The 12,677-nt window shown below is 40.0% G+C and overlaps 1 protein-coding gene across 1 annotated transcript in view; it reads left to right on the forward strand.

The window, feature by feature from the left end:
* Nucleotides 1–1,358: 1,358 nt before the first annotated feature.
* Nucleotides 1,359–12,677, forward strand: part of YWHAE (tyrosine 3-monooxygenase/tryptophan 5-monooxygenase activation protein, epsilon) — a 46,740-nt gene continuing 35,421 nt past the window's right edge. Inside the window, exon 1 of the mRNA XM_008592940.1 lies at nt 1,359–1,558. Within this exon, the coding sequence (XP_008591162.1) occupies nt 1,495–1,558 (64 nt within the window). The 5' untranslated portion in view covers nt 1,359–1,494. The remainder of the gene's footprint in view (nt 1,559–12,677) is intronic.

Raw genomic sequence — 12,677 nt, forward strand, 5'->3', positions numbered from 1 at the left:
GGATCTGAACCATTGACCTTGGTATTCCAATGCTGTGCTGTAACCAACTGGGCTAACTGGACAGCCTTACTTCTTGTTAATGGTGATGCCACTCATCCCAGCAACTCAGGGTGGGAAGATGGAAAGTTAATCTTTATTTTCTTTCCCCTCACAAGATCTCCACATCTGATCTGCTACACACTCTTGTGGATTCTCTCTATAGTGCTATTCCTATTTGTCCTTTCCTTTCTATTTTCACTGCTACCATCTCTTACTTTTTGCCTAGGTTACATAATAGCCTGATAATTTATCCTCCTCTTTAACCATTGCTATGCAATACTTAGGCTGGCCAATAAGGGGATCCGAACTTTTCACCTTGGTGTTAGAACAGCAATACTTACTAACCTTTCTAAAGCGTAACTATGAAGGTGTCATCCTCCATGAAAAATCATCAAAAAATAGCTCCCTTGTGTTCACAGAATAAGATGCAAACTTCTTAGCTTGTCATCCAAGGCCCTTCAAAATTTGGTTCCAACCTACTTTGTATTCCACATCTAATGTAGACACTGCCAGTTAACGTTCTAGTTACTAAACTTCAGTTTTGCAACAGATACTTATTGAGGACAAGGTGCTAGGAATGCATTGGAAAGCAAAACAGACAGGAAGACAAGGTTCTTGCCCACGTGAAGCAATTTCCATCGAGAGTTATTCCTCAATCTCAATTTGATTTTGGTCCAATGCTTCTGCACTGTGCACACCACAGCAGGCTTTTCTAACAAATTTCCTACTCCTCCTACCCATGGTGGGCCTAAGGGGAAAGAGAAGGCTAAAGGGGAGAAGAAAAAGATTACAGTGTGCCAAGGTGAAATTGAGGCGTGGAAACTTTGGAGACCCCGCTAAGTACGGCAAAGCCGAATTCTTTTTTGTGTTTTTGGCAGCTGGCCAGTAAGGGATCCGAACCCTTGGCCTTGTAGGGCCCAATGCTTTACCCCGGTCTAAAAAAGGCCCAGGACTGGGCTTGAATGAGAAAACGTGGGCAAGGTAGGAGGCAGTAAGTGGATTTCAGCGAGGAAGGCCTGCCATTACAAAAAACTTTACAGCCTCTCCCTTTCTCTTCCCGAAGGCCGGGCCTCTCCCTCGGTCGCGGCCCAGGCTCTCTCGCTCGCTCTCTCCAGGCTCAGTCTAGGTCGGCCTCTTCTTCAGCCCCCCTCGCAGCCGCTCTCTCCCAGCAGTGGCAGTTCCCGCCTCGGTGCTCAAGCGCCCGCTGAGCCGACAGAGGAAGGCTGTCTCGCTGGTTCCAGCCTCTTCGGGCGCCGAGCTTCAGGACCCGCCCCCCGCGCCAGTTGCCAGGGAGCGGTTGCCATAGAGCTGAGCAGTTGTCCGCGTGCGCAGGCGGAAGTCCCGGATTGAAGCGCCGCCATTTTTGCTGCTCGGACGCTGAGCGAGAGGCTGAGAGAGTCGGAGGCGCTATCCGCTTCCATCCGTCGCGCAGACCCTGCCGGAGCCGCTGCCGCTATGGATGATCGGGAGGATCTGGTGTACCAGGCGAAGCTGGCCGAGCAGGCTGAGCGATACGACGGTGAGTTGGGGGGGCAACGGGGGGCTGGAATTCTCGGACCCTCTGCCGCCGCCCACAGAGGCCGGGAACAGGAGACAAAATGGCGGCATCGTCTCCGATCCTGGCCCGGGGACGTGGATTTGGGAAGCAGGAAATGGCCTGTGGGCTCCCGGAGCGTTAGGAAGCTCCAGACCCAAGAATTTGATCCCTTCGGCGTCCTTAGCTGTAGACACTCGTCAACCGGGAGGCCGAGGCTATAGGGTGGAGGAGTTGGTTGTAAAATGGCGGCTGGGGGGAGGGCGAGTCCTGGGGCGGGGGAGGGGGAGGAGATGGCGGGTGCTGTCTCCGGGAGAGCAATCCCCAGGAGAGCTTCTGGGATAGTCTTGGGATGTGGAGAACAATTGGGTGGCGTGATGGGGGCAGAAACATCCGCCACATGGGAGAGTGGAGACCGGGAGGTGTAGCGCGGGCGCCTTTCAGGGAAATATGGCGGGTGGGGGCGGTGGCTTTTCCCTGGAGGCCCCGTGTGGGGCGGCGGCTGTGGAGTCTCACAAAGGAGAACCCTTGTGAGCGGAGGGCTTCTTGGGGCTTGTGGTGAGGGGCAGTCCTTGGTGAGGGTGGGGAAAAGGGGCAAAATGGGAATCACTGCAGTTCATCTTTGGGCGGAGGCAAGCTGAGATGCTGCGATCAGATTTCTTTCCCGTAGGCCGGCACACCTTGTAGTGAGGCTCCTTTGGATTCTTTAACCTCGCCGCCTTCTGGGGAGGTCCAGAAAAACCTTCCACTCCCTTTCCTCGGACTTATCCAGGAGAGCTCGAAGTTCCTGTAATCTTTTTCCTAAGTAGTAAGTTCTGGGGGATAGTACGTGGAACAGGAGACAAGGAGACCATGACTCTTAGTTCTAGGCTTTGCAGTGCCCGTGCCTCAGTCTACCAGTTTGTAAAAATGATATTTTCCTGTGTACACGTATCGTTATGACAAATGGAAAGACCTGTTAAAAAAAAAAAAAGGTGATCTCAAATAATGTTTAGTAACTGTTTTGGTTGACTCCCCAGGCTTGGAATGCGTGTTTGTAGTTCGTTGGGGATCTTAACCTATTCAGGCACTCATCTGAGGCTTGGGCTTTTGGATTATGAATGTAGGAGATTCTATTTTCTTTCCTCCGTTTTAAGTAAATGGTGTTACGTACAGATTTTCATAGGTCCTCTTTGTTCATTGCTCCTTTACCCCTAAAGGTTCTTTAGTCATTTTTCAGAACTTTATCGAAATGACCATTGTGTCTGTGTGTCTAGTCAGCCCCTGGCAGTTTATTTTTTAAGCACCACCGCCGCCACCACCACATTTTGGACATACGTACTTGTTACCCCCACATCCGTTAAACTGTAGTAATACTTAAACCGTGTTTGTGGTTCCTACCGTTTTAATGCTTTTGTGGGGGTAGGGTCGGGTGAGACATGATTGGAGTCAAGTTCCATTGATCCTTAGATAAATGAATTACTAAAGCCACTTATATTTCAAGATGTTCAGTAGGGTCCTTTCCTTGAAGTCCAGTTTGGTCATGCGAATAGCCTTAGGGCTAGTCCCAGTGTAGAGTGAGAAACCAGAGTTCAGGGATTTGAAAATGAGGAAAAAGAGACCTTTAGAACTCAAATTTGAGAAAGATACTGAACTAAATTTTGTCCTGTAAATTCTTAAATTGCTATTTATATTGAATAAGGTTTCTGTTGGGAGGGGGAAGGGAATAATATGGGGAAGTACAGCTCAAGGTCAGCCTTGTCTTTATTTCACTGTTTAAAAATCAAACAAAATGTAGCTGTGCTTATAAAGAAGTCTCCCCCTCCCCTTCATTCCCCAAATAGGTTTCTTTCTTAATCTACTAGTGTCCTTAGGAGGAAACTTGAAATTGTATTTGAATGCTTTCTGTTTTATCGGGATTTAGGCTCTGAGTAAACTTGCTATGGTAACCAAAAAGGGTGTGGGGGAATTTTTTTTAAGCCTTTTTAAAAATTGATTTGAAAGTTTGATTGTAATTTCCAAATAAATGACAGATTAGTGTTACTCATATTTTGGGTTTGAGTGCTGAGGATTTTTGACCAAAGCCACCATTAGTTATTCAACATTGTTAGAGTGTTTAATGTTAGGTGTCCCCTTCACGATCTAAAGGAGGAAAGAAGTAATCTACAAGGTGAGTAGGTACTCCTGTGACTGTTGGGGTGTAAGGTAGGGATTCATGGGAAAGAAGGAAGACAGTCACCAGGAATTAGCCTCTCTCTGTGTCCACTACTTTATTGAGTGCAATAATTCAGTTTTGTTTGTGTGATGGAAAGTGATCCCATAGTTCTCACCAAACAAAATTTATCAGGCATGGGGAGGGGAAGCAGGTGAGAGTGCAGTGTTATGATTTGTTTTTTGGGTATGTGGATATAAATGTTGGCTTTCCAACTGCCATTCTCTCTTCTTTTAATTCACTGCGGTGTGCTTATCTTTTATTTTGCATGCTGTGTTGAACCTAGTGTGTAAACTTTTTTGTATTCTCATTTAACTATTTCCTGGGGGAATTGGAATTAATTTATATGAATTATTTAGTGGTAATGGAATAAGAGCTAAGCTGTATTCAGGAAAAGGACAATTTTGGGTTGCAGACAGGAAATGTTGAAGTTTGGGCTAGGATGGTTCACCTTGAATATTAAATCTAACATCTCATCACTTAAACAAGTCAGTAGTCTAAGGCATAGGTTTTCATATAATTCGTAGCCATATTATTAGTCCTTCATCTCTTAGCATTCCCGAAGCAAGTCTTACCTTCCTGTACATATGAACCACATTAGTACAGAAATGTGGTAAATACAGAGGGCAGAAAAAGGAATATTCCCATTTTTTTAGGAGGAGAGGCATCAACAACTACATTTGTGCTTGTGGGGTAGTTGCTGTTTTGTCCTTTTCTGATTTTTCTTCTCCCGGTGAAGAATGGCTCCATGGGCGGTGAAGGTCAAGTTTTGATAGTCATTTTTGGTTCACTTTGTGAATGCATTAACCCCAGGAATGCATCTGTTCTGAGTAACTTACTTGAGAGCTGTCCTTCTAAAACATCAAGTTTCACTTCTAGCTTATTCTGTTAGTGGAGGGTGGGAAGCATTTTTCTTTTCCTTTTTTTTCTTTTGTATCTTGTGGGTAGTGGGATCTGAACCCTTGCCCTTGGTGTTACCAACATCATGCTCTAACCAACTGAGCTAGCCGACCAGCCCTTTGGACAGCTAGCATGAATTAACTCCTTAATACATGAAAACATAGGTAATACTAAATTAACTTTATAAAGGAGTTTAAAAGCATTAGATTAACTGTCAATACATTGACTACTGTAGGCCAGTTATAATTTTTCTGTTGCTGTTTCAGTTAATGGACTGACTTTATTGAATAAATTTTATTTTTCCCATACCTACACATAAGCAAAATTGGGTAATGCAATTTTTAAAAATTTTTCTACAGATAGCTTTTAGCCTGTGTATTTAAATGCTCTTTTGTGTATACTTTCGAATTTTTTGTGCAATATTATACATATTGGGCATATTTCATTCTATTCTGTTATCTTACACATCTTTGGGATATACTGAAATCATGAATCATTGCATTTTGAGGTGATGGGTGAATTCTTAATACTGTGGACATTCCTAGGTACTCTTTTCACCTTTATATGAAAAGGTCTCAACTTGAACTCTGTGGTATGGGAAAGAACACTTTATGGCAAATGGTAAAACTGAGCAAATTTTGTACAAGCAAACACATTGTGAAACTCCATACAAATAGGTTTTTTCATAATTGTTTTATAGCTTGTGCAAGGAAATAGGAAATATTTATAAAGTTTATTGACCTTATTATGGTATACCAACTGAAATTTCAGCCTGGTAAATTAATGTATCTAATTTTACAAGTGTGTTCTAAATACTTCAAGAAGTTGATCTGAAAGTATGATTTTTTTTTTAAAAGAAGTGGAAGGCTGATTTTGTGGGACTTTTTTTTTTTAAACCTTATGTTTCAAGAAAACTATATGTGTCTGCAAACAGTATTGACCGGCATGGGGTAAATGCTAAATTTTTATTTGTTTATTTTTTTAAAAGATGACCGGTAAGGGGATCTTAACCCGACTTGGTGTTGTCAGCACCATGCTCACCCATTGAGCTAACTGGCCATCCCTATATGGGATCTGAACCCGTGTCCTTGGTGTTATCAGCACCATATTCTCCCGAGTGAGCCATGGGCCGGCCCAGAAAGATTTTTTAATTGATATAACAAGATGGAAGTAGATTAGAGAGTTACTTCTGTTTCATAGTTCAGGAAAGTGAATTTGAGAAGATATACTGATGTTTTTATGTGATGACATGGCTAGTGAGCTGTTAAATGGTAAAATCAGAACTTGTCTGTCTTTAGACCATTGCTCTTTCTCTTTAGTCACTCACAAAAGCCCTATGTGTAACTAAAGTGATACCTTTTAGGGGAAGAATGGAGTATGCTTGTTTCTTTAGCAATTACTTCAACTAGTAGTACCTTGATGTTTATGACTTGACTAGTATCTATTGTGAATTGTAGATAAAATATCTTTTTTTTAAAATAGGAACCTGGTGCTTTCTTTTAAAAACATAAAATTCCATTTTAAGGCACAGTGAATGATGTTAAAGTGAGGATTTTAGATAATCTCAAAATGTGTGTTCATATATAGGTTCCATGACGTATCTTGCTTAAAAACCATGCTTATCATTATGTCTAATGTGGCTGATACCATGCATTTCTGTGAAATACTTATTAAATGTCCTCCACCCACCTTTGTCAGCACAGAGGTTGGCACATGATTTACAAATGTTTTTCCAAATAGTAGCCTAGATATCAAACAATCCATTAAGGGGTAGCGAGGAACAGCAACAAAAATTAGTAATTTTTACCAGTTTTGAAATGGTCAGTAAGCGATTTGATATAGTTAAAAACTGATATTTCCAAATTGACATTTTGTTGCCAACAAAGCTCTATGTTATGAGCCTCATTAACTGTATGCATATTCTAGTCACACCCCTAGGAACAATTTCAGAAGTTCATTTAAATTTATTAGATTGTAGCACATAATGACAAGGGTCATAATAATTTATCATCCAAATCAGGACTCCATTTTGGAAAGGAAGGGGTACTAATTCCTGCAACAGCAAGCATAAAACTGAGATTGTCTTGGGCCACAAACTTGCCCTCTGGTCATTCTGCTTAGGGCCATTTGTTATTAGTTTTCTCATTTAGATTTATAATGAAAGTTTCCTAAACTTTGTCTATCACTCTACCACGAGATATCTTAGATCTAAGTCCTCAGAATACTTTTCTTCTTTCTCAAATGAAGTTAGCATTTGGTAAGATAAGTCAAGGAAAATGAAACACTTCCTCCTCCCATACCCTTCTCCCAGGATGGGAAAAGTCAAGGATACTGTGGTTGCTGAAAACAGCTTGCTGCTTTACCAACTAGTAAATCTGACTGATAGTGTCAAAGCCAAGTATGTTAGTTTTGTTATGTCTACTTTGAGCTAGTTCTGTATTTTAAAATGTAATAGATTTAGGTGTGGTATCAGCAAGGGCAAGTGTCCCAAGCTCAAGAAGTTTTACTCCACATGCGTTTTTAAAGTCTTACCCACACCTTATTATGAACACTGAATCCTGTACAGTTCAGAAAGCATATGATCATGATCCTGGCTTATTTTTTTTGAAATTTAATCTTGAATTTATTGTCTTTCCAATGATCTATGACAGTAGTTGGGCAGATCTGTCAGTGATAGGCTTGATTTGTGATCAGCTCAGGATTTATTTAAAGTAATATGAAATGTTAATTTTTTAAGATTTTATTTTTATTTTTTATTTTTTTAAAAGATGACCGGTAAGGGGATCTTAACCCTTGACTTGGTGTTGTCAGCACCAAGCTCACCCAGTGAGCTAACCAGCCATCCCCATATGGGATCCGAATCTGTGGCCTTGGTGTTATCAGCACCTCACTCTCCTGAGTGAGCCACAGGCCAGCCCCTGAAATGTTAACTCTTTTTATCTAAAACTTGAAGGAGACATGTCACACTATGAGTAAGGAGAGTTATGACAATATTTCATACTTTGGCAGATGTGTAGTGTGAAGACCTTGGAATCATTGGGTTCCTCATCAGTACCATGGGAATTAATTATGTTTGCTTTGCATACCAATTTACAGGATTGTTATGAAATTGTGGGTTTTTGTCAATTGCCAAATGTAATACTTGTCAGGTAGTAGTATTTATTGTGAAACATTCTTATACAGTGTGAAAGGTCAAATTGTTTTTGCTACTGGTCCACCAGGATCATACTTGTATTAGAAGATAGTTATCTACCTTCTTGTTAATCTTAGCAAGTGTACTCTTATGAGCTGTCCTTAAGTAACATTTGCACAAAGAAATAGTCTCCAAATAAAATCTTTAATTTTATACCTGAAGTTTGCATATCCAGAAAGTGAATATTGTCGAAATGGTTTATTTCGGGTAATACTTTTGTCATGTTGAGCTGGTATGTCATTCGATTAATATTAATTCGAGATTAATGTGAGAGAGACTCACTTTGGCAAATACGGAAAGGTTCCATAGTATGAAAGTGTAAATCAGCATTAAAATATTTGCATGTTAGCAGTCTCAAGATTACTCAATAGGAAAATAACGGTATTACATATGATCAGTTTTGTGAATTGTGATTCTAAAGGCTTAATAAGCCTTGGGCAGTGAATGGGGTTCTGGTTAATGGAAAGCTATCAGTTAATACTACTTTGTTCTTGTTGGTTAGTGATTTGAGGACTTTGTAAGTCCTTGGAATGGTTGTTAGTAGTTTTGTGTTGAAATGTTAAGTGTTCTACTTAAGTATTTGTGGGATTAATGTGTTGTATTTGATCATAATAGGTTAATTTGTTAAATTAGGCAGTAAAATCTATAATATGATTACCATGAAATTTTCAAAGCTGTGTTCTTTTTTTTTTTTTTGTCTTTTGTCTTTTTCCGTGTCCGGCAACGGATCGCAACCCTCAGTGTTGCCCCATCAATTTGTCTTCCCAAATCTTTGAAAAGCCAAGAATTCATCAAAATTTCAGCACTTTTACAGTATATTACAAATCAATTTGTCTTCCCAAATCTTTGAAAAGCCAAGAATTCATCAAAATTTCAGCACTTTTACAGTATATTACAAATCAATTTGTCTTCCCAAATCTTTGAAAAGCCAAGAATTCATCAAAATTTCAGCACTTTTACAGTATATTACAAATCAATTTGTCTTCCCAAATCTTTGAAAAGCCAAGAATTCATCAAAATTTCAGCACTTTTACAGTATATTACAAATCAATTTGTCTTCCCAAATCTTTGAAAAGCCAAGAATTCATCAAAATTTCAGCACTTTTACAGTATATTACAAGCGCCGCCGCGCTTCCCAAGCAGCGCACTATCCAGTGCGCCACCGGGCCGGCCCAAAGCTGTGTTCTTTGATAAGAAAATACCACTATCATGTAGTTATAATTTTGTACTTGTAAGGTTTTTCAAAAGGTATGAATATGAGATGTTCTGTGCAAAATATGCTACTTTTAAGAACAACTTTAAAATAATATATTGTAATATACTGTAAAAGTGCTGAAATTTTGATGAATTCTTGGCTTTTCAAAGATTTGGGAAGACAAATTGATAAAAAGTCTGAATCGATAGTATAACTTCTACTACAATTTACTCAAAACAAAATTCTAAGGATTTTTGTTTCAATGTCTTTTCTAATTCTATAAAAATTGTGAAAAGAGATTTAGATTTTGATCTTCCTCTTTTTTCCATGCTTCAGTGTTTTAGGTCATTTTTCACTTATTTTCTACCTCTCCTTCCAGCGAAGCCTCACCTTCTTGCTTCTACTACAGCCAAACAGGTTTGGCTGCCTGAAAGGGATGGAGTATCCTCTTAAGTTTTGAAGAGGAGAAATCTGTTTGATGGAGTTTGAGGGATCCAATTCCACACCCCCCGCCCCATTGAGACCGATGGGAGAAGTACCTTTCTGCAGTCAGGATTGTAGAATGTGGGTAAAAAATTGACTAGTTTTTTTTACCTGGTGGAAGTAATTGGGAAGGAGGTTTTAAAGTTTTTTAGAAGGCTAAACAATCTGTGTTTTCCTCTCTTTAGGGAATGTATGAGTTAATTTAAAAGTGAGGAAAAGCACCTCTGTTTAGGGTGGCACATGAAGAGGAAAAATTGTACATACTTCAGTATTATTACTATGTTTTGAAAAGCCTTAGTATTCAAAGTATTAGAAGTAAGTACCAAACTCATTTGATAAATACATATTGAATGCCAACTACGCAGTAGGCACTGTTCTAGACATTTAGTATTCTTCAGTGCACGAAGTAGATCTCTTCAAGGAGCTTATATTCTAGTGAATGTACAGATGTTTTCAGAGTTATTTTATTAGTGTGTGTAATTAAGAATTAATTTGAATTAGTAACAACAGTGATGTCTGCTATATGCAGGATACTATGTACTGCGCAAAATACTGTGATACTATGCAGGATACTGGTTCCTGTCCCATATTAAAGACTATTGATATAGAAACCTAGACACGTTTGGTTATTTTTTTTTTGCAGCTGGCCTATTCAGGGATCCAAATCCTTGGCCGTGGTGTTATCAGCACCATGCTCTAACTAATTGAGCTAACCGGACAGCCCCTCTTTTTTTTTTTTTATTCTGGTAAAATGTATATAACAAGAATTTCCATTTTAAGCATTTTAAAACATACAGTTCCATGGAATTCTTTACATTCACAATACTGTGTAACCACTACCTCTATTTCCAAGACTCTTTTGTCATCCTAAACATAAACTCTGTGCCCATAAAGCAATAACTTCTTATTTCCTCACCCCTCCCCTTTTCCTGGCACCCCCTAATCTACTTCTGTCTCTGAAATTTTTTTCTGTTTAATTTTTTTTTCCTAATTGACTCATGATACTTGTATGTATTTATGGAGGGCACTATGATATATGATACTTGGGTACACTTACACTGCATGCAATGATTATATCAGGGTATTGACCTCAAACATTTTCATCTCTTTGTGCTGGGAACATTCAGCATCCTCATGACTAGCTACTTAAAGTTATACAGTAATTTTTATGTGTGGGTTTTTTTGTTTGGTGGCTGGCCAGAATGGGGACCTGAACCCTTGACCTTGCTGTTACAATACTGTGCTCTAAACAACTGAGCAACCAGCCAGCTCTAGTTACAGTAATTTGTTGTTGGCTGTAGTCTCCCTATATTGCTGTAGAACGCTAGATATTATATTGCTGTAGAACGCTAGATATTATTCTTCCTATCTCTGTGGTTTTGTATTCATTGACCACCCTCTCCCCATACCTCCCCCGCGCCATTCCCCTTACCAGTCTCTGGTAACCACGATTCTATTCTCTACTTTTATGAAATCAGCTTTTTTATTTAGCTTTCACATATGAATGAGAACATGTGGTATTTCTCTTCCTGTGCTTGGCTTATTTGAATTAACATAGTTTTCTCCAGGCTCATCCATGTTGCTGCAGTATTTCAATCTTTTTTTATAGCTGAGTAGTATTTCCTAGTGAATATATGCCACATTTTCTTTATCTAGTCATCTTTTGATGGACATTTAGGTTGGTTCTCTTGGCTATTGTGAATAGAGCCACAATAAACATGGGAGTGCAGATAACCCTTCAACATATGATTTAGAAGGGTAAATAATTGGTGTTTTCCTCTTTCTAGGGAATGTATGAGTTAATTTTAAAGTGGGAGAAGCATCTCTGTAGGGTGGCACATGGAAAAGAAAATTGTACATACTTCAGTATTATGATTATTGTTTTGAAAAGCCTTGGTATTCTAAGTATTAAAAGTAAGTACCAAACTCATTTGACAAATACATATTGAGTGCCAGCTATGTGCCAGGCACTGTTACAATCTCACCCAGTGGTGAGATTGCTAGATCATATGGTAGTTCTATCTGTAGTTCTTGGAGAAACCTCCATAACTGTTTTCTACGATGGCTGTATTAATTTACATTCTTACCAGCTATGTGTAAGTGTTCCCTGTTCTCTGCATCCTTGCCAGGATTTGTTTTTTTGTGTTTTTAAAAATAGCTATTCTAACGGGGGTGAGATGATAAACACTTTCTTAATTGACAACTGGTATAAAGTGGTACTAACAAATTTAAAAACCTCTTAAAAAACTATTTTCATTGAATGTGATAATAAAACCCACAACAATACCATCATTTATTTATTTGGCGGCTGGTTGGTAAGGGGATCCAAACCCTTAACCTTGGAGCCTTGGTGTTACCAGCACCACACTCTAATCAAGTGAGCTAATTGGCCAGCCCACCGTCTACTGTTTATTGACTACTGTGTTTAGGTGCTTACCATTCTCTCACTTAATCTTCAAAACAACCCTGCAAAGTAGGTACCATCTATTTTACAGATAAGAATTAAGAACTTTTGGGAAGGTGACAACAGATTGGTAACATCACTAGTATTCAGCCAAGTCTGTTTCACTGCAAAGCTGATACTCCTTCCATGTCCATGTCTGTTGTATGTAAACATCAGTCCAAACTGCTTGAGGCTCTCTTTCTGTTCCTTAGATTTTAATTAATTTTTATTTATTCATTGGTGGCTGGCTTGTACAGAATTTGAACCCTTGACCTAGGTGTTACAGTACCGTGCTCTAACCAACTGAGCTAAGTGGCCAGCCCAATTTTATATATATATATATATATATTTTTTTTTTTTGTCTTTTTTCCGTGTCCGGCAACGGATCGCAACCCTCAGTGTTGCCCCCGTACCGGACCGGGGACCGGCAACGGGATCGCAAGCCTCGGCATTGCTCCCGCGCCTCGCTCAGCCAGTGAGCGGGAGCCTGTCTGTATGTGGGATCCGAACCCTCGGACGGGAGCGCCACCGGGCCGGCCCTATATATATATTTTTTAAGATGACTGGTAGGGCCGGCCTGTGGCTCACTCGGGAGAGTGCGGTGCTGATAACACCAAGGCCACGGGTTCGGATCCCTTATAGGGATGGCCGGTTTGCTCACTGGGGTGAGCGTGGTGCTGGCAATACCAAGGCGAAGGG

This window comes from Galeopterus variegatus, unplaced genomic scaffold (assembly GCF_000696425.1).
Source record: "Galeopterus variegatus unplaced genomic scaffold, G_variegatus-3.0.2 Scaffold155, whole genome shotgun sequence".
Classification (NCBI taxonomy): domain Eukaryota; kingdom Metazoa; phylum Chordata; class Mammalia; order Dermoptera; family Cynocephalidae; genus Galeopterus; species Galeopterus variegatus.